At 48.2% G+C, this 22,674-nt stretch overlaps 1 protein-coding gene across 3 annotated transcripts in view; it reads left to right on the forward strand.

Moving 5' to 3' along the window:
* Window positions 1-22,674, forward strand: part of LOC147620153 (Zn-dependent exopeptidases superfamily protein) — a 324,985-nt gene that overhangs the window by 51,007 nt on the left and 251,304 nt on the right. For all 3 annotated transcript variants that reach the window (XR_015261749.1, XM_086772348.1, XM_086772350.1), the window contains exons 3-6: window positions 1,954-2,055; window positions 6,504-6,610; window positions 6,781-6,881; window positions 17,880-17,967. Coding sequence is in view for 2 of the 3 variants with exons in the window: in XM_086772348.1 (XP_086628474.1) it covers window positions 1,954-2,055; window positions 6,504-6,610; window positions 6,781-6,881; window positions 17,880-17,967 (398 nt within the window). In the remaining variant the exon portion in view is untranslated. The remainder of the gene's footprint in view (window positions 1-1,953; window positions 2,056-6,503; window positions 6,611-6,780; window positions 6,882-17,879; window positions 17,968-22,674) is intronic.

Consider the following 22,674-nt stretch of genomic DNA (forward strand, 5'->3'; position numbering starts at 1 on the left):
GCATATGCGTATTGTTGTACGGATGTGAGCACCCTGTACAGCTGTATGGATGCCACTTGGCACTTGTACGGCCACTTGCGCATGTAGTATAGGCTTGTGCACACTTCATGTCCAGCGGCACCATCCCTGCTGTACGCTGTGTGCGGCTGTAATATGTATGTACCCATGCTGTAGGGTTCCTGTGCAGCCAGTACAACCTGTTCAGTGTTGATCGTAGTCCATAGAAAGAAAAAAAAATGTTTTGTCCTCACAAAAGCTTTGAAACCTCTGAAAATTCTTGTTTCGCTCAAATTTTTGAGGGTTAATTTTTGTTTGTGGGTTTTTTGCATGTTTGCTATCGCTCTTTCCTTGCACGTTGTTTCTGCGTATTCGCAAGCCGTGTTGCCTCCCTTTGTGTGCCTATTCACAGCCCATAAGCAGCCCATGTGCCCCCTATCCTTCCTCTCCTCTCCTTCCCGTCTTTCCTCTTTCTTTTTCCCTTCTCCTTCCCTTCCCTCCTTCCTTTTCTTCTGCTTCCCAACTCTTCTCCTTCCCCTTCCTTTGAAGCTCCATTGCCTATCTCCCAAGTCCCATCTCCCCAAATTCTTCAACATTTTTTTTTTCCAGAAAGAGACTTCTATTAAGTATGAGAAAAACATACAACAATCACAGCTATAAGCTGGAAGAGAATAGAATCACCCCAATATGTAAGGTGATTTCAACCACTGAGGAGCATCATGATGCCATGTAAGACCTGTGGTACTAGAGGAAAAGAAGATGCCATGGTCCCATTCCCGCATAAATATCACACGCTTCGCCTACGCAGAACGAGAGGGCCCCTGAATGCGAGCCCAAGTAGCCATAAGAGTGTGGATGATATCACCCCATATAGTACTAATGCACTGAGACCCAAAAATCTGGACACCCTCAATAGCCTCCGTGCATCTAGCTCTCCAGATCTGCCATGCTCCAAATTCTTCAACAATTTTGGGTCTCCTAAAACCCATTTTAATGTGCATTGTTAATAATGGTCTCTAACTGTTGTAATTATATTTTAAAAATAAATAATATTTTGATTTTTCAAAATGTATCGTTTTTTTAAACTTTTGCTTTGAAAAAGTAAAAAAAAAACCCAAAAAAACCCTTAAAACCTTGAAACAAAAAAACCCTCGACACATTTCTTGTGACTTTGCAGTCTGGACAGCCATGTGGCCAGTACGACCACTACCTAGTACCTACCGCGCAGCCTGGATAGTCCCATGCTCATGTGAACATACATGCATGTGTGCTTAAACCTGTGCGCGAGCGTGTGCGCGCACACACACACACACACACACACACACACACACACACACACACACACGAAACATGTGCATAAAAGCACCTCCCTAGACAAAAACGCCCGCCTAAAAGCATTAGCATACCTCTCTTTTCCTATATAGCCAGGGCTGAAATGTGTGTGATAGGGAAAGAGTGATGTAACTAAAAACTAAAAGTACGTTCCACAAATTGTTGAGACATGTCCTGCTGGATACCGATGCATTGAGGTGAATCTAAGTTAGGTCTAGGATTATGATTGTGTAGATATTCTGTTTTTTTTTTGCATTTATTTTGTGATGGGGAGATGTGCCTACAAGTAGTTTTAGCCCCTTATCTTAGATTGTTTTTGCTGTGTTTTATGATTTGAAATCAAGAAATTGTGTAGGCTCAACCTAATCTTGTCCATTCCCAATGTTTATATGAGAATCGAATGTCAGAGGATTTTCTTGTTGGTTGTTAAGTTAGAATTGTTTCTTAAATAAAGACACGGCTTTCTTAAATTATGTCATTGACATTTTGAAGCACATCAATTGGTGGGGGTATTTGTTGAAGTGCATTGTACCCTCTGATATTTCTTGCATCTGTTCTTAAGGGTAATCATAGGGGGGTTCAGGCTGCAAAGACCTATGGACTCATAAGTTGCTTGTGTTGTAGAGTGGAGATAGACGAGACCTTTGTGAATGGCTCTTTCAATATGATTTTCTTAAAGCATAGCATTGCTTTAGCCTACAGAAATCATACCAACATTGCGATCAGGTACTACTGTAAACCTTCTAAGTGTTATCAAATTATCACAATGTTGTATTTTTGGTGCTTTGTGCTTTGTACTAGTTCTGGGAGCGGCATTGAAAGCATCTCTTTACTCTGGTAATGCTTTAATCTGTCAGTGAACTGCTTTTTGATTTTTTGTGATGTTTCCGTCTCCAAATAGCTTGAATGTTTGGATTTTCACTTGTTCAGGTTTTCATAACATGCAATTCCTATCAAACAATCAAATGTTTCAAACCGTCCAACACGTAAATGGATTATGCAAATTGGTGGTCTCTTTTTTAAACTTTATTTAATGGGACCCGAAAAGTTAGACCTTCATACTCCTGTGAAGTCTGGACAGCCGCCTCACTGCTTCATTTTCTGTGGCCTTGTCAACTTAATGTCAAGCTGTGCACTTTTTTCTGGGCAATATCCCTATCCTTTTTGTTCATTGCAGCCTGAGATCAGGGTAGCAAAGTCAATGTTTTTATCTACACAGATTTGTCTATGCTTATTGCTTGTAGTGCTGATGACATGACCATTGCAGTATGACTATGCAAACTTGTCTGTGCCTGTTGTTATAGGTTGATGACGTGACTGAGGATGTCTAAGCACATTGTCTGTACTATCACAGTCTATGCATGAAAGAGTTACTGGTGTGAAGCTTTGAATTAGATACACAAAAATGACCTACACTTTTTCTAAATCTGGAAAAGCTATCGGATAAGTCTGACATCTGGACCCAAAAGTAATGCAACCCCAGAATAATAAGAAATTAAGAAGCATTCCAAGGCCATTATGGACAACAGGAAGACACCATATTTTTGCTTCAAGTGTGGTGAGAAATGGTCCTAGAGCACAGGGAGATGTGTAAAATGTGGAATAAGGGGACAACAAAACTTAGCATGACTGTTGAGCTATCTGATGATGAGGAGAGGCTCGTGGATGTGATCGAGATCTTAGATGAAACACAAGAGGAGGCTAGGATGCCTTTGCACATGACATCTTGGAGATGGTAGAGCAGAGGAAGGCCTCTTTTCAGCCCACTATTGAAGCATCTCGTTGTATTCCCCGAGTTGTTCAGGTAGAGCAATGCTTGCTCGAGATGCATTGAGGGTAACACCCCTGTGGATGAGAGAGTAATATTGGGATGCTATTCGGGACTTGTATTCCATATCATTAGATGCACTTATGGGGGCTAGGATTTCAGTCAACTTGAGGCTGAGTGGTAACATTGGTGTCCGGCCTGTGCACTGAAAGAGTGCACAGAGCGGAAGCAAAGTGGCACTAGAATGTGCTGAACAGAGAGTGCAAGAGAGAGAGAGAGATGGAGAAAACTATGCTGAATATATTGAAGCAAAACATTCCCAAGCAAGAGACACTACAAGTCTCATAAGTGAGGGAGCAAAATATGTACAAGACTGAATGAACAATGAGAGGCCAGCACCCACTATTTATAGTAGGGGTAAGCTGGTCGACTGGAGCTGCAAAACAGGCCGATTGGAGCTACTCGATAGGCCGATTGGAAAATGCCAGAAAAGCTGGGAAAAATCCCAGAAAAACACTAGAAAAAGGGGTGGCCAGCCCACAAGCAAGGGCCATGCAAAAGGGACCAAATGGGCACCATAAAAGAGCAGAATCTGGGGATGAATGTGCTAACACCCCCTCCCAGCACTAGATGCTAAACAAATTCCGAGAATCCGAAGATGAGGAACCAAGGAAGCCCGAGAAACCGGCTTGGTGAACAAATCTGCAGCATTCTCCGCGGAAGGACAATACTCCAAACGCAAATCTCCAGCAAGAACCCGTTCATGAACATAGTGATACTGACTCTCAATGTGTTTCGTACGAGCATGAAACACAGGGTTCTTGGCGATGGCGATGCAACTTTGATTGTCACACCAAAGAAGAGTAGATCCGGTGGGAGGATAGCCGAGCTCCTCAAATAATCTCCGCAACCATATCGCCTCACATGCAGCATAACAAACTGCCCGATACTCCGTCTCGGTAAAGGAAAGCACCACAGTAGGCTGCTTTTTATTGCTCCAAGAAATGGCTCCAGACCCAAGTGAGAAAACACAACCAGTGGTCGAACGCTGTGTATCTGGATCTCCAGCCCAGTCTGAGTTAGACCATCCAACAAGAGTGCGTCCTTGGCCATAAAAGATGCCAAAATCCAGAGTGCCACGCAAGTACCGAAGAACTCTGAGAGCACACCGCCAATGTTGCTCATGGGGTTTAGAAGAAGGAACTCAATAAATTGACTGCAAAGCATATGTCCAATCGGGAGTAGGAAGCTTCTCACCCATATCCATAGGAGAAGATACTGGTTTGCACCCAGTCATTTGAAATTTGTCGAGAATCTCCTGAGTGTACTTTTGCTGAGAGAAGAAAATGCCCTTCGAGGTTTGCTAAATCTCAAAGCCAAGAAAATAATGCAAGAGGCCAAGATCCGTCATCTCAAACTCTGTCTCCAAAGCATCCATAACAGAATGGATCCGCACAGAATAAGAACCTGTAAAGATGAGGTCAAATGCCCTTCGAGGCTTGCCAAATCTCAAAGCCAAGAAAATAATGCAAGAGGCCAAGATCCGTCATCTCAAACTCTGTCTCCAAAGCATCCATAATAACAGAATGGATCCGCACAGAATAAGAACCTGTAAAGATGAGGTCATCAACATAGACCACAATGATAACAATCAACCCCCTCTCAAGGAGGATATAAAGGTTCGAATCTGCGTGAGAACGGCGCAGGCCGAGCTTCTGAAAGAACTCATCAATCTGCTGGTACCAAGCCCACGGAGCCTGCTTTAGACCATATAAAGCCTTCTTCAGCCGGTACACATGATCCTGTTTGCCCGAAACAACAAATCCTGGTGGCTGATCAATATAAACCTCCTGTGTAAGCTCTCCATTCAGGAAAGCCGACTTCACGTCCATCTGGAAAACGGGCCATCTATGATGTCCTGCGAGTGCAAGAACGGTGCAAATGGTAATCATCCGGGCCGTCGGAGCGAAGGTCTCATTGAAGTCGACTCCAGGGCGCTTAGCATAACCCTTGGCAACCAACCTCGCCTGTGCTTGTCCAAGCTGCCATCAGCTCGGAACTTTGATTTGAAGATCCAACGCACACCAATCACCTTACGCTACAGTGGCCGAGGCACTAAAATCCAAGTGCCATTCCGTTCGATAGCATCCAGCTCTGCCTGCATAGCACGACACCAAGGCTCATGTGAAAGAGCCTCGTCTATAGAAGTGGGATCAGAAGGACCATTAATGATAGTAGACATAAGAGCATAATTAACAAACAGGTTGCCCTCATGCATTTGTTTCCCTGTAACTCTGGAAGAACGCCGAAGAGAACCAGGCGGAGGAGCAGAAGGAAGCTCGCGTAACCCAGAATCACGAACTGTCTGATAATACCAACCAGGTACAGATTTGCTCGAACTCGCAGGAGGAGGAGCAGGGTCATCATCATTTGATTGAGTGTTCTCAGCTGGAGGTGTAACAGAAGCAGCGGGAGTAGGAGGAGGATGAGAAGGAGGCGGAGACGGAGGTGAAAAGAAGCTCACCACCCCCCTCTGAAGATGTGGGAGTCTCGTCGAACACCGCATCACGGCTCACAACAACTTTACCGGCCCGAGGATCATAAAGACGATATGCCTTGGACACAGTGCTAGTGCTGTATCCGAGAAAAGTCATGTGCTGAGACTTCGAGTCCAACTTGGAGCGGTGCTACCTTGTGAGAAAAGTAAAACTTGCACCCAGAGAGATTGACCACAGTATTTTACTTCTGTGCCATGCATGGCAAAGGGGGCTATAGAAGGTGTGAAGGTGATGATCTTCAACACTGCTGTCTGTCTTTACCTTTGAGCTGTGGAGGCGACAGAAGGTGGAAGGCAGATGAGGGAGGGGCTGAAGGTATATCTGGTTGAACAGGGGGTGAGTGGGGCCCAGGCTGGCCTGCTTTGTTCTGGGGGGGGGGGGGGGGGGGGGGGGTTGGGTTGGGTGCGAGGGTGGGCTGCTTAAAGACACATATAGAAGCTCTTGTGCAGCTGTAAGGTGAATATTGCTACATGCAGTAGGATCACTCAAGATTATTCCCACTGCAAAAACCACCTCTCTGTGGACTTACTCAGGACGATCTTTATTTCACAGAGTTCCCACCCCTGTGAATACATGCTTTTTTCTTCCAATCATACTGCCAAAATTGTGGACGTTGTTTCACTTGGATAGATCAGTTGAAGGCTGCCTGAGTGTCAGTTTAATTTTGTAGTTTGTGAACATGACTCTTGAGAATATTGTCTCTGTATACTCAATAAATATACACTATTTGTAATTTTGCAGCTTCTCAAGCTAGTTGCTTTTTCTGTAAACAACATGCAATCTATGGGTTTTTGAGAAGAATATAAGTGTTTCTTGCTGTAACTGCTTGCTGACCAAAAGAGAGACAGAATTTCAGCAGCTGTTGCAGCCGAGGATGCACCAGCAGTCCTTGTCAATGGACACTTTGATAGTGCGATTGGGTCCCCAGGTGCTGGCGATTGCGCATCTTGTGTTGGTGAGTAATGCAAACTTTACTAAACCAAATTTTGGAGAGTGTGAAAAGAGGAGTCCTTTTGGTCAGTTAGCAGCCCCAGGCCACAGCTTATGCTGATCAAACTGAAAGGCTTTCTTTAATGAGTTTCCCAAATGCCAAGTTATGGACTATGCAGCTTGTTTCTTGTGCAGCGGCCATGCTTGAAGCAGTGCGCCTGATTATTGACACTGACTGGGTGCCACCTAGTCCGATCATTTTTCTCTTTAATGGAGCTGAAGAACTATTTATGGTGGTAAGGCTTTACAAAGATTGCCTTTGTGCATAACTTGTTTTCTGTTGGGGTCCAGTATCATATTGTTTTAGAGTATCCATACTGAAGATGCAGCAATACTTGTCATGAAGAGTCCTTTTCGAAAGAGTTTTCCACATAGTCTATTTTCGAACAGTTTCACAAAAAAAATTGTTAATGCACTCCAATTGTTTGCTTTAAGTGGTCCTTGACAACTGGAAATGGCTCTTTCCACGTAAATAAAAATGGCTTGGAGCCGTGACCAATTCTATCCTCATAAGTGGAGGAACTAATGAGGAGTTGCCATTGCTTGTGCTTTGCATTGCTTGGACTTTCCTCTTTATCCATCTTTCTAAGAACACAATATGCTGCGTTTGGAGACCTCTAAAGGCAATCCTTGAACAAAATTTACCCAAGTGTAATGCTAAATGCTCCGGACAAACTAGATCCTGCATATATGATAGGATAGAGCCCCTTTAGAAAGGTTGGCCAATCTCTCAATCTTGTGCCTTAAAATTAGTGAAAGCCACAGTAGATTTAAATTTTCGCTTTTTTCCTGAAGTCACACTCGCTATTTCCAAATAATTTTTCGCTCTTCACTTCTACCTGAGTTTCATTGGAAAGAGCCTCAGCATTTTTTGGAGTGGAACTCTTGTCTAAAGCAGCTGTTATTAAGCAGTTGGATATCCTTGATGTGCCCTCAGGAATGATCAAACTGTTTGTATGTTTACTGAGAGAAAGTCTACACTGGGTCTGCTGCTGGATATTGAACTCATTAATGGGATATGAGAAGAAGATAGAGGGCAAGTTGCAGAACTCTGTTCACAATAAAGGGGATCCTGTGGTGATTACAAACTCGTGTATTCCCTTTTCAGCCTGCATGTAGGGCCCATGTAGTACATGGGTCTGTTGGTCTGTGGCAAACCTATAACGAAGTCCATGAAAATACTTTCCCCTTTACCTCATGGGATCTCTGTAGGATGTAACATACCTCCAGCCCTAAGGTGTTAAGCCTTATTCAATTGACATTGGTGACACTTTACCACATAGTCTTGAACATATGCCTTCAGCTTAGGCCATTAAAATGTTCATTTTACCAAATATCAGTAGGTCCACTGTATCCTTGTGACCCTTTGTAGGAGCGTCATAACATTCATATAAGATCCTTCTCCTAATCTCAGCGTCATCCAGTACACAAACCTTTTTATTGCAGAACAACACTCCATTCGAGATAAGGAACTGACCACTTGCCACACTCACAGATGGAATGACTCCTAATTCTTGGTCCAAATCTGTGGAGCTCCCTACCTACACGTGCTACCAATACCGACCAAATTGACTGTCGGTCTTACATAGCTCTCTCGTAGAGTCATAAAGGTCAGCCTTAATCTCAGTGAAGCTCAAAGAGTTCACCTCCAGATTTCTACTCAAGGCATCCGCCACTTGGTTCAGGCTACCCTTTCGATATTTTATTTCCATATCAAAGTCTTGCATCAACTCAACTCACCGTGCGTTTCTCCCCCTCGACTTAGGTCTTACAAATGTACTCAATCAACTCGTGGTTGGTCAACAACCATAAAAATAATGTCGCCAAGTTTTCAGGGTGTGTACAACCGCATACAACTCTTTCTCGTGAGTGTGCCATTTGATTTGTGTATCATCAAGCTTTTACTTTCAAATGCCACAGGTTGCTCTGGGGCTAGCTGCAATGCCTGCTGACCTGACTGCTCAATCTCTGGTCGAAAGAAGTCTGTAATCTGCCTCTGTAGGTGTCTCTCCCTCTCTGATCCCCTCCCTATCAGGAGACCCTCTCTATGTCTACGCAGCTCTAGCAAGTACAATCCGAGGCATCTCTGATCCTGGTATCTCATGACTCTAGAAAGTGGTCCAAAGCCCTCTCTGAACAGGCAGTGAAAACGGCCTCGTATCTCATAATATACCGGACAGTGACATATGTAATGTAACTCTGTCTCTGGCTCCATCTGGCACAGCTGACAAATCCTGGCCTCAGCTGGTACTCCTCTGAATCTGCCAGTCTCAATCTCTAGCTGGTGTGAGGATGTGCGCATCTGACCAATAGCACACCGTACCCCATGAGAAAGATGAGTATCCATGTAGCTGGGTCTAATCACAAACCCATCCTCCGTGAGCTGGAGAAGATGATCTCTATAGAAAGCCATCTTCGTACCAAGCTCGTGTGTCGGCTGTATCCATGTCCTCCTAGAGTCCAACTGAGTCAAGTCTTGCCTGATAAGTCTGGTAATCTCTGCCCGTGTGAGAGAGAGGGAGGGTGCATCCAGGGAGTACTGAAATGGAGGTAGCCTGTCCATACTAAAGCCATGCAGTTGGAACCAAGCTGTCATCTGTGCATACCAACATGATCCGTCTCCCTGTGATGCCAACTGTCGTGAAGACTCCAGGGCTAAGCGAGCATATCTGTCTCTAGGGAGAGCCCAAGTGCTATGTATAAAGGAGACTGATCGAGTGAGTGCCTCTACTACCAATGGGGGGGCAGCCATCTCTGCACGGATAATATCATGTGGTACGGAGGCCTTGGCCCTAATCATCCGGGAAATCATAGAAACCAAGGACCTCTCCATACGTCTCCATCCATCAGTGCTACCAGCTCGGCTGTGGTGATCCACTGAGGGTCCCCATATCTCCACTCCATACAGCATGGCTGAAGTGACCAAAGTGTCAAAGAGCCAAAGCTTTGTTCGAGGTTCCTGAAACTGAACCTGTGAACACATCCTCCCTAGTCTCCCCAATGCTGCATAAGCTCTGGTCAATCTGGTCTCCGCTGCTCTCCTCAAGGAAAATAGTGGGCCACTAAAAACCACACCAAGGTAAGTATATGCATCTGTATACTCCACTGTCTCCTGACCATATGTAAAGGTGGGCATTGACCTCCTAACCCACTGTGCTGTGGTGTTAAACACCATCACCTTGGTTTTACCAAGGTCAACAGACAATCCACTGTCCTCTGCAAACATGTGCAATGCATCCAAATGACGCTGCATCCCCTCTGGAGAATCTGAGATCAGCACAATATCATCAGCATACAATAACAGCGGAATCCATGTCCCTGCTAGCTGTGCTCCTCTGTCACCCTCCCGCTCTACATAGTCCGAAACCTCATCCACATACATCCCAAATAAGGTGGGGGAAAGGGGGCAGCCCTGTTTCACCCCAATAGTGGAGTGAACCATCTCAGATACACCCTGGGTAGTACGTACCTGCCCCACAACTGTCCTGTATAAAGCCATGATTCCCCAAATCAGCTCTGTGGGCACTCCCATCTCCTGTAGTCTGCGCATCAGTCTGGCTCTCGGTACCGTGTCAAAAGCTTTGCGGAAATCCACAAAGCAACAGTAAATCCTCCTGCCATATAATCTGCCCTCCTCAATAATAGCTCTGAGTGTCAAGATATGGTCAAGAGTGGAGAAACCTCTCCTGAACCCTGCCTGCCCTGATGCACGTATGCCCTCTCTCTCTGCCCATCTACTCAACTCCTGCTCAAGAATAGATGCATATAATCTAGCCAATGTGTGACCAATCATGATGGTACGATAATTCCCAGGAAGCATAGGATCCCCTGACTTGAAGATAGGCACAATCGTGGACATATTCCAAGTCTCAGGAAAACCCTCACACATGGCTCGGTTAAACATCATAGCAATAAGCTCTGCAAGCATATCTCTGGCATGAATAAAGTGCTCTGCTACCAAACCATCATGATCATATGCTCTCCCAGTCCTCATCCTGTCAATAGCTTTCCTTACCATCTCAGCAGTAAAGAAAGCACACGTCTCTGGGCATGGCTCCGATGGGTCTGGCAGGGGCGGCTGTCCTGGTGCTGTGTACAGGGATGCTGCATACTCACCCCAAATCTCTGTGGAGGTAATGGCTGGTGATGGTGAATGCTCATGGAATAGTCTCCATGCCTCGCCTGAGTCCTGACTCATAAACAACTGGTACAAATCCCTCTCTAACTGAGCAATATAAGCCCTCGTCTTCTGTCGCACTAGGTGCCGGAAGGTAATCCGTGACTGTCTGTGAGTGGTAACACCCATGAGCACCTCTCTCTGTAATCTGATCCTCATCTCTCTGCACTCCTCATCATACCAACTGTTCTGGGGCATGTTCCCAGATCGTCTCTGTGTAGGCTGACTATGGGGATATGCCTCTGATGCTGCAGCATGAAGCGTCTCTATCAATATCTGAGTGAGCTCATCTAATGGCCGTCCCGGCTCCTCGGCACATAGGCGTCTGTATATCTCATCCGTGTATACGGTGTCAGTCTCCCTCGTAAAGGTATAACGAGTGTGTGTGGAGATCTGTCCCAATGGAGCGGTGCTGAACTGAAATGTGAGAGTGAAGGACAAGATAGCATGATCCACTGCTATTCCAACCGGCCTAGTGCCTACCATAAAATCCTGAAAAGAGGAAATGAGACTGGGCTGAGCCATAACATAGTCCACTGTACTAGCACCATGCCGATGTGGAAAGCTAGTGAAACCGCCCGATGTCGGGAATCTCTGTAGGCCATTCAGGATGGCCAATCCATGTGCAGTCCCCATGTCTATCAAATACCGCCCATACACTGTATGTTCCTCATCCTGTGAGAGTCTAGATAGGCCCATATCCCTAACATCAAGCTCCCTCAACATCTCCTCTGAGGTATCATAAAATACTGTCTGGCTATGGGCGGTCCTGGCATTGAAGTCCCCCAAGAGAATGATGTCACCATCCCTGGAGAACTCCCAAATGTCATCATCCAAAATAGAAAAGGGAGACTGCCCGCTAGGTGATGCATACACTGATGTACTAGGAGCAAAATAGCATATAGCAATGTAGAGATATCTGCCGGTCTCTGCCCTCAGTCTAACCCACATGTACCTAGCCTGCTCATCTCTGCGGACTATATGTATCAGTGGCTGTAGCTCCTCTCTAAACAATACTGCCACTCCTCCTGAGCCCCGTCCTCTATGCTCTGAATGAGTCTCCTGTCTACAAGCTGTCTCCCATCGGTATCCACTAACATGTGGCATGGACTGTCCAGGAGCCTGATGCGTCTCACAGTAGAAGATGATGTCCCTCCCAGTGAAACTATCCTCAAAAGCCCCTACATCAAGGCGTAGAGATCCATTACAATTCCAAGTAGCAACTTTGAGTGTAGTCCCATAGGTCTCGCGCCGTCATGACGAGCGCCTCTCCATAATCACCACTCTACCATCTCTATAGAAGGCCACTTTCCCTTTCTCTCGGGCTGCCCTTATCTCGGGCATAACTTCTTTCATGTGGGCAAGTTGGGAGAGTGTGAGGTCATCTCCAAGAAATATTCCCGTTTGCTTGAGTGTAGGACGTCTCTTCAAGAAGTCCTTCTTCGCTTCCATGGAGGGGAAACGAATGATAAGTGCTCTCTCCTTAGAAGAAGATTCGCCACTACCTTCCCTCTTCTTTCCCACTCTCCATGCCTTTGTGTGCGTGGCTTCAATGCCCATCATAGAGAAGAGCTCCTTGGTTTTAAATGCCTTCAAAAGACCCAGTGGGTCTATGAGACCAAAAGTGATACAATAGTGTCCATGTAATGTCGTCATGTAATGTCATCATGGTACAAAAGAAAACAAAGACGAGAGCTATGAGCATAGAATGTCAAATCCGAGCCATACGATACAAAATGGGACCATGATCATCGTACAACCTATGGAGCTAACCCCGTGGCAGGAGGAGGGGGCCGTCAAGGATATCGAGCATGGGGTTAGCCTGGAGAAGGCTCTGCAGATCCGCTGGGCGTGGGAGGGTGACTCTGTGCCTCTCCAAGATATTCTCAAGCTGGGGCTGATGTCTGTGTTGCTGGCGAGGTTCAAGGAGTATGGGGCGTCGGGCTCGTTGTAGTGTCGTGGCCCGGTCTAGAGTCATGCCAGAATGGAGTTTGGTGGGGGGTCGGGCACTCAAGAATGTGTGGCTCGATGAGGTTGTGGGTATGTCATCCATGGCTGGTGGGGCGCCCTCTCGTGGAGAGAGAGAAAGAAAGAAAGAAAGAAAGAAAGCTGTATTAACGTCTGCTAGAGGCCGAACGTGACCTATGAGACAAATCAATGTACAAGTGTCAATGTCCTCTGGGTGTCCAGAAAGAAAAGGACAAAATGAACATGAAATAAACTATGAAAGTGATGGATGGAGCACTACTGCTAGAGGCTCAGTATGCAACCTATATGCATAGGGTATATAAGAATGCAATGCAGATCTATCTAGCTCCAACTAGTACCATAATGGGGGTGTAATATGTGATGCATAGGCGATGGCGAGGCAAAAATCCCTCGGAGCATGATCTCTGGGTGTGAGTGTAAGTGAGCTTGCCGCTCCTGGATATGGTGCTGATGTCGAGCCGGTATCTCTGTGATCTCCCTCTGATGTAGTTTGGGTGTCTGGTAGCCTGGTGCTCTCAATCTCCGTCTGGCTCGGAGGTCTGCAGCGCACTGAAGTGTAACCCCCTCTTGTGTTAGGGTAGGCACAAGGATAGATCTCTGGAAGAAATCAGTGAGCTGGAGCTGTCGCCCACCTCTCCCTGTGGTACGAGTCCGTATCAGTGCCTCTCTGTGGCGCTGTGTCTCTAGCAAGAATTGGCCAAATCTGCGCTGGTCTGTGGATTCCATGATCTGGTGGAGTGAGGGATGTCCATTGAAGATGGTGGTGTATCTCTCGCTAATGTCACTATATGCTCTGCATTTGCATACATAATGCTCCTCACTCTCAAGCTCCTCCTGGCATAGTCTGCATATCCTCTCTGCTTTGGGGTTCCGTGCTGCCCTACTTGCCTCAATCTCAAGCTGGTGTGATGACACTCTGAGCTGGTCAATCGCCACTCGGGCACTGTGAGGCATGTACACATCCATATATCCAGGTCGCTGAATGAATCCATCCCTTGAGATACGCATAAACTGATCTCTGTAGTATAGCATCTTCGGTGGTAGAGGCTTATTGGGTGTAATCCAAGTCTCCTGAGTGTATCGCTGCCATAAAACCTGTCGAAGGACTCTGTTCCTCTCATTGTGAGAGAGCTTGATGTGTGGTGCATGTATATCATACTGGAAAGGTGGTAGGTGATCTATGTCGAGACCATGCTGAGTGAGCCACCGTATCATTTGTGAATACCATGATCTCCTATCTCGACTCTCTGTGAGCTGCCTGGACGCCTCAGAAGCTCTATGTGAGAGTCGACCTAATGGCATATCTCTGATCCTATGTATGAAGTAGATCGTTTGGAAGAGGGCCTCCACTAGCATAGGAGGTGCGGCAAACTCCGCTCGGACAATGTCATGTGGGATGGAGGGTTTACTGCGGATCATCCGTGAGAGCATGAGAATCTGAGGCCTCTCTATGTGAGACCATGTGGAAGTGGCGAGCCCAGGTGCCCATACTGCTGCAGCATACATCAAAGCAGGGGTGACTAGTGTGTCAAACAACCACCCCTTCGTGCGGGGCACCTGGAAGTGTGCCTGGTGACATTGTCTCTCTAGCATGGCTAGAGCTGCATACTCTCGTGTGAGTCTATCCCTGGCTGCCCGTGCCATAGTAAATCTTCCTGGCGGAGTCGCAAATGTAATCCCCAAGTACACATATGAGTCTACCACCTCTACCTGTCCTCCTGCTAGTGTGAAGATGGCCTGTCGTCGAACCGGCCCTGAGGTGTGGTAAATCATGACCTTGGTTTTCCCAAGGTTCAGTGTAAATCCCCTCTGTGTGCAGAAGTCATCGAGTGCATGGAGATGATGCTGTAGTCCCATCCACGACTCAGAGACCAAAATAATATCATCTGCATATAGCATAATGTGGACTGTGGTACGTGAGATGTCCAGCCCGTCCCCACCACCGTGAACAATGAAGTCAGCCACCTCATCAATGTATAGCTCAAATAGTGTAGGAGAGAGTGGGCATCCTTGCTTCACACCTATGGTGCTAGCAATAACATCAGATAGCCCCCCGGGGCATCGTATGCGCCCGAGGACCTGCTCATATAAAGCATAGATGCCGCAAACCATCTCTGACGGGATCCCCAATGACTGGAGGCGCTGGAAGAGTCTCTCCCGTGGCACTGTGTCAAATGCTTTGCGGAAATCCACAAAGCAGCAGTATAATCTCCTCTCCTGTGCCCTAGCCTCATCAATCAGACATCTCAGAGTGAATATATGGTCAATAGTGGAGAAAGCTCCTCGGAATCCAGCCTGCCCTAGTGCTCACAGTCTCTCCTTCTCTGCATATGAGCTCAACTCTGCCTCGAGCACTGCGCCATAAAGTTTGGCCAATGTATGGCCAATCATGAAAGGGCTGCAATGGTGAATGACCCTGTGTCCTCCTCCTTTCTAGTCTCCTCCTCTGCTGTCATGGCATATCTCAATCCTCTAGGAGAGAAGTAGCATAGAGTAATGTATAACACCCTGTCTGCCGAGAGCTGCAGTCTGATCCACATGGATCTAGCCTCCTGGTCACGTGCTACCATCCGTAGGCGCTCATGTAGCTCTCGCCTGAAGAGTACTGCTATACCTCCAGATCCTCTTGATGTGCTCTGCCGTGTGGTCCCCCTGTGTGTAGACTCCCACTGATAACCCTCTACTTTGGGTAGCCCCCTCTCTGGGCTCTGGTGTGTCTCTGTAAGTAGTATGATGTCCCGTCCCTCCATGACCTCCTCCATCCTCCCAGTATGTCTCCAAAGTGCTCCATTGCAGTTCCAAACTGCTATGTGTATCTGTGAATCTCGATCCTCCATAGCCAATGTCCCATAGGCCGCCTGGCACTAATCGGTGGCCTTGCCATCGATGATGACACAACCATCGCGATAGAATGCTCTCTTGCCCTCTTTCTGGGCCTATAGGACTCTTGGCATGCATGTTTTCCTGTGTTCTATCTGCATCGTCATAAGGTCGTCATCTAAATAGATGGGATCTCCCTGTAATCCTCGTAGAATCACCCTTTTCCTCATGAAGGTGGCCCTCTCTGTCTCTCTTGCAAACTGTAGGATGAGGGCTTGCTTGCGTGTTGAGTCTTTCCCAGCTCTCCATGCTTTGGTGAAGGGGAGAGGGTCCTCTTCCCTGTAGCCGAGCTTCGTGCATAGAAGCTGCCCATCTTTCTTGGCGGAGTCGAGTGTCTCGGCTATACCTGTGATTCGAATGTTGAGGCGACGGGCCTGCCTCATCTTCTCCTCTTCAATGGTGGTGTGAATGATTTGGTGTTCTTCCCTTTGAGAGAGAGAGAGAGGCGACGGGCCTGCCTCATCTTCTCCTCTTCAATGGTGGTGTGAATGATTTGGTGTTCTTCCCTTTGAGAGAGAGAGAGAGAGAGAGAGAGAGAGTTATATTAAATGTCTTCAAAAGACCCAGTGGGTCTATGAGACCAAAAATGATACAAAAGTGTCCATGTAATCTCTTCATGGTACAAAAGAAAACAAAGACTAGAGCTATGAGTGTGGAATGTCAAATCCGAGCCATATGAGAGAGAGAGAGAGAGAGAGAGAGAGAGAGAGAGAGAGATGATAACACACAATTGAGAGGAGTTGCACCACACAAGAATGATTGCATTATGATTATACTTCCAGCATGTGGAATGCTTTTATAGGCACCAAGGCCGTATCTTTTAACCGTAACTAAGAGGGTCTTCACACCTACTGTGTTCACACCACTAAGGACACTTGACTAGACTCTAGACTAACTCCGAAATACCCAACAATCCCATCTCGAGAAGCCCGATGTCCTTGATATATACGTGTTTGAAGAACTCGCACTTCATATACTTGGCATACAACTTCTCCGGCCACGAAATCCTCAAGACGATCTGGAGATGTTCTTTGTGCTCCTCCAGAGTACAACTGTATATCAAGATATCATCTAGAAACACAATCACGGATTTTCCTAACAGGATCATTCATCATCTGTGGAGAAGTAGCAAGAGCATTTGTGATCCCAAAAGGTAATACGAGAAACTCGTAATGGCCATACTACGTGCGGAACCTCGGCTTAAAGACGTCTATCCATAACTGGTGATAACCAATTTGAAGGTCACTCTTCCTAAAATAGGCAGCTCCTTGCAACCTATCTCTCAAATCATCTGCTCTAAGAAGGGGATATCTATACTTGATCGGAACTTTATTCAACTTTTTCTAGTTGACCCACTTTTCAAGTACAAATCCCACTCTTGGAAGGTGGCCGATTTCTTTCAGCCCTCTTTACCAAGGAGGTCTGCACTTCTTGTGTGGAGAACCAATGAGTGAAGGCCCTCCTTTTATACTTAAAATTGAGACCCCCTTTTTTAACTTTTGTGCTTTTTTCTTGTGCTTATGGCTTTTAATGTTTTTGAGGTTTTCTAAAAAAATGTCGAATATGTTTAGTGAAAAAACATCTGCTTTTTCTCTTTAAAAAAGTGGGTACTTTTAGTCTCAAAAATGTCTGCTTTTTTTTTTTCTCTTTTTTGGTTCCAAAAATGCCCGAAGCTTTTCTACAAAAAAATATGGTCTGTTTCCTGCAAACACATGCTGCCGCTTTCCTGCGCACACAGCCTGCTCCTCCTGTTGCCATGGGGTTGGGTTAGTGATAAGCCGGGCTATTTCCTGGCAGCAGCCCTGGCTGTTGACTGCTGGCCTGTGTGCTGACTGCCGTCCTGGCTAGGTCACACACAAACTCTTTCTCCCCCCCTCCCCCCTCCCCCTCTCTCTCCCCCAGCCGGGATGCCTAGGATAGGCATGCTTGATTAAAGGTGATCGTTAATCATAAAGTCACAAGGGAGTAAGGAGGAGTTGGAAATGGTTGGCCAGCGGTTAACGTTTATCAATGTAGTGGAGGAAGTCTCATTTCTTGGCATTCTTCGTCTTCTTCTTGTCTATGGCTTGCTTTTGCTGTCAAATAAGTTTTTCATGTTTTGATCTCTAATTGTCTGCTAATTTTTATCTTTGCTGTTGTTATAGAAAAGAGAGAGAACCATTTAACGAGTACCTTTTTTAACTTTCAGGCATGCCATGGTTTTATGACCAGTCATAAGTGGCGGTCAACAGTTGGAGCCTTAATCAATATTGAAGGTTCGGGTACTGGTGGCCCTGGTAAGTGTTGGATGTGGTACAGTTCAGCGATAAGAGGCCAGGAAGTGTTCTATCATTTCAGACATGATTTGATTGAGCATTACAAGTTATGGATGTCTTAACTGTTTTCTGCATATTTTGGCTTTAGACCAAGAATTTAATGTTGCATTTTTTGCATCAAATAGTGCATCTGGAAAATGTGATAGGCTCATTGCTTATTCTCTTGAGCAAGAAGACCAATCATATTGAGAAGGTCAATCAGATTCAATAGCTACATCTCCCACTGAATTGTGTACAGCGCACAACTTGCTATCAAAAGCAGGCTCTTCGTGAGCCCTTGGATGTCTTGTCCTTTACTGGCAGGGTCCATTGGCCCAGCAAACCTATGCACATCGTTACATTGATTGAAGGCTAAATGCCTCCTCTCTGTTCATGGTCTTGAAAGATGGTAAACCTGAGATCTCATCAGAGTGACCCAAGAAAGAATTGACACAGGAGTTGAGACAAGAACATTTCTATTATGCATGAGAGTTTCCATACAATAATAAAAAATTGACTTCAAACCAAGTCTTGTGTTCACTCTATGTCCTCTCAAAACTAGAAAAGTAAGAACAAAAGACTGGAGGCTTTTTAACATTAGCCTTATATTGCTTTGAACTGCAAGATCACAACTTAAAACCCTTGGACTCTTAAGATTTTTTACTCTATTATAAAATGTATATATAAAGATTTATTCAAAATGTGTGTTTTTTTTTTGGAAAAACGATCCTTCTATTAGTTAATGAGAAAACGCCATAAGGCTACAAAGCTCACCTCACAAGGAGGGATAATAAACACAGTGAACACCGGAGCTCCACCCCCGTGGCTGGCCGCTCTCTGGGGGGGGGCTACCTAGTAGTACATGCTGGAGGTGAGAAGAGCCAAACTGGAGGCCTGTAGTGCCAAGTGACATCCTCGCCCCTCGCGATGAGGAAAGGGCCAGGCTGCCAAGTGCGGAGGAACGCCTTGCGGCGACCTCTCATGCGATCCGAGTCGCCCTGAAGTTTCCCCCAGTGTCCTCTCAAGGTGTGAATGATGTCCACCCAGAGGGCCTCTATGACCTCCGCCGGTGGAGTCGCCTGGCGGTCTATGGCCTCCCTGGATCGGGCTCTCCATATGTGCCAAGCTGTCATGCTGCTGATCATCTCCCATCTGTGCCCGTCACCCTCCTGGGAGACTGCCGAAGAGAAGTCTAGCGTCGGAACCACCGCCATTGCCCTGTCAGAGACTTGGATGGTCACACTGCCAGGGACGTCCTCGTATCCAAGGGCCGGGCCGCTGTCCGTGGCCCAAGCCACCGCACCCCACGTCGCCATCATCTCACCTGGCGAGCCTGCAAAAACCATCTTGAGAGCGCGCTGCCAGACCTGCTGTGCCTGTGGGCAATCCCATAAGCAGTGCCGCTGCGACTCCTGTGCATGGCCACACCGAGGGCAGGACGCTGGGTGTCTGCCAAAAGCTAGCCAAGCCCCCACAGCCAGTCCTCTATGCGCTGTAAGCCAGAGAAAAAGCGCCACCTTCCGGGGCCGGAAGCTGGCCCAAAGGCGTTGCCAGAAGTCCCTAAGGAAGGCATGGGAGAGCACCTTCCGGGGTGCCCGCTGTCCTGTGCCTCTGGATCCGCCGCCCCAGCCTCGCTGTGTACTGAAAAAAGGGGGTGCCTGGGCTGGTTGGGGCCGAGTAGGGATCTCGCCAAAGCCACTCGCGTGGATCCCACTGAAGGCGAATAAGAGGCCTGCTGTCCCAAGCCCATAATCTCCAAGAATAGTCCTCCCCTATCGAGGCCGGTGAGGGGTCTACATGCCACTGTCTCTGATGAAAGCCGACCACCCGCACCCTCTGAAAGATACAACCCTGGAACTCATCCAAAACTAGTCGGGTCCTCTGAAGCTGGCCTCCCTCTCCCACCTCGAAGGTGAGTGGGGCGACTCTCTCTGCTGAGCCGCAGACCGCTAGAAGGATCTCATGCCGAGTAAAGATGCCCATCCACTGTGGAGGTGGAGGGTCCTGTACTGGAGTCCGCCACTCCCGGGGGATGGCCGCCTCAATGTCCTGCCTCATCAACTCTCTGTCCCTCATCCCGCTGAGTCTCCTCTCCTGAGCCTCTAGAGGCAGCTGCTGAAAACATATCCAGTCGTCTAGGGACTGGGCTGGGCCGGAGCTCAAAGGGCCCCACGACACGTGAGATCGCGATCCAACCATACGACCACTGGGAAGTCGGATCAAGGGGTTCCAGATCAATGGCTGCCTCAGGCGCTCCTCATCGGTGCCCGGGGGAGTCTGGAAGAGTGACGGCCTCAGATGCTCCCAGGCCCTCAGAAGGCTAGCTGCAAAACGCTCCTCGAAGCCAAGACCCACTCCTCTGGATCGCTGCTCTGTAAAGATCCACCTGATGCTGGGGGTCCAGGGGCCGCTAAGAGAAGGAGTGCGGCTGAGAATCCTGGAAACAAGAAACTCCTTCCACGGCTCAGCGTCTGGTAGGAGGCCACGAACCACCAACTTGCCAAACAAAGCTCGGCTCTGACAAATAGGGTCAACTATGCCCAGGCCGCCTCTCTCCCTTGGCTGGGTGATCACAGCCCATGCCACCTTGGCCCTGGCGGGCCGCCCGTCGCCACCGGACCAAAGAAAGTTCCTGATGAGCCTCTGCACCTGGCCAATACACGCCCGCGAGAAGGCCCAGCAAGAAGTGATGTACCACATGGTAGCAAGCAGGACCTGGTTGGCCACAACCACTCGGCCAGCCAGAGATAAACGAGCGGTACTCCAATACAGAAGCTTCTTCCGAATGCTCAGAAGAAGGGGGGCTATCTGCTGCTCCGGAGATATGTCAATGCCCACATAGCATCCCAAATAGCGCACTGTAGTGCCGGGGGGCAGCCACTGAAACCCATCAACTGGCCTCCAAGTCGGGGGGGGGCACAGAACTGACCCACAATCCACACGACTTGTGCCAGTTGATCAAAGCGCCCGAAGCTCTGCAAAACCTGTCCATGGCTGAGGCGAAGCGGCGGAGGTTCTCCTCCCCTCCCTGAAGATAGACAGCAGTGTCATCCGCAAACTCCGAGTCTAGGAGCTCCTCCGAGGTGCGGATGGGGAGCTGGAGGCCCCGCAAACCTGTATCCTGTGCCGTCAAGAAAGTGCTCATGGCCTCCGCCACAAAAAGAAAAAGAAAGGGCGCCAAGGGGCACCCCTGCCGCACCGAGTGCGAGAGCTGGAACCTCTCTCCGCGCACGCCCTGTATCAGCACCTGGCTATGGGCCGATGTGTAGAGTGCAGAGACCCCACGGATCCACTGAGGGGGGAAGCCCATCCTCTCCATAGTGCCTTCCAAGAAGGCCCAGTCCACCCGATCATATGCCTTCTCGAAGTCGAGAAGGAGCACTGCCAGATCCTCCTGCCGAAATCTAGCCAAAGCCGTAGCCTCCCAAAAAGAGAAGATGTTATCCAGGATGCTCCTATCCTGGATGAAGCCTGTCTGCGTGGAGTGGATGATGTCCGGAAGGTGAGGCTGAAGCCGCCTGCTGATCGCCTTAGCTAGGACCTTGGAGGCCGTGCCTAGCAAGGTGATCGGTCTCCACTGTCTAATCTCCAGTCTGTCTCCCCCCTCTTTGGGGATCAAGTGAATCAACCCCTCTGCCATGCTGTCCGGCATGTCTCCCGACTCCATGATCTCCTGGAATGCCAATCTGAAGCCCCTATGCAAGAGACCCCAGTACCTCTGGAAGAAAGCCACTGAGAGACCGTCCTCACCAGGGCATTTGTCCCGAGGAAGTGCCTGAAGAGCCTCCTCCACGTATCCGAGAAGGGGGAGAGAAGGGAGTGCTGCAAATGGGCCGGCACAACCGGTCTCGTGAAGCTCCAGACTGCCTCCCGAGCCTCTCTCACCCTGTCATCTGCTGGCTCAGCAGAGAGCAGATCCCTGTAAAGATCTGTGGCGATCGCCCGAACCCTGGGGGGATCCACCACCACCTGGCCATCAGCCTGCCGAAGACGCCTGAGACCCTCTCGTCTGAAGCGGGGCCCTGTCGCCTCAAAGAAGTCTCGAGTCACTCTGTCTCCAGCCTGTGTCCAAAAAGAAGCCCGAGCATGGAATCGGAACTCCACCCTCCTCTCCTCGATGGATCTGATCTCTGTGCGAGCTGACTCCATCTGCTCTGAAATCCAAGGGCTCGTAGGCTCCCTCTCCTGAAGTCTCTGAAGGGAAGCTAGACTCCTCCGCAGGCTCCTCTCCTGCTCTCTGAAAGCCTCCAGACGGTCCAGGGCAGCCTGTTTGAGCATCCTACTGATCTCCTGCAAACCCCTGTCAAGATCGCTGGCTGCCGATCCTCTCTTGAACTAAGCTCCTACCAGACCTGCTCAACTCTGGTCGCAATCTCGGGCTCCTCTATGAGACAATCTGGAATCCGGACGCGTCATCGATCTGGAGAAGCACTGGAAAGTGGTCTGAAAACGAGGAGCCTGCAAGTATACCCACAGTGCCACCTCTATCGCAAGCCCACTCATCAATGTAAAACCTGTCGATCCGGGAAAGGTTAACTCCTGTGGCCCGTCTATCCGAGCGCGAGAAAGATAAACTCCCCTGCAACCTGCCAAACTTCGAGAGAGTCCATGGATCCTGGCCTCTCACCTGCAGCACTAGTTCCTCCCAGGCAGCGAGCTCCGACCCATGAATGGTCTCCTGGCTGCCCC

Source organism: Cibotium barometz, chromosome 32 (genome assembly GCF_041138505.1).
Source record: "Cibotium barometz isolate CiBa-2024 chromosome 32, ASM4113850v1, whole genome shotgun sequence".
Lineage (NCBI taxonomy): Eukaryota > Viridiplantae > Streptophyta > Polypodiopsida > Cyatheales > Cibotiaceae > Cibotium > Cibotium barometz.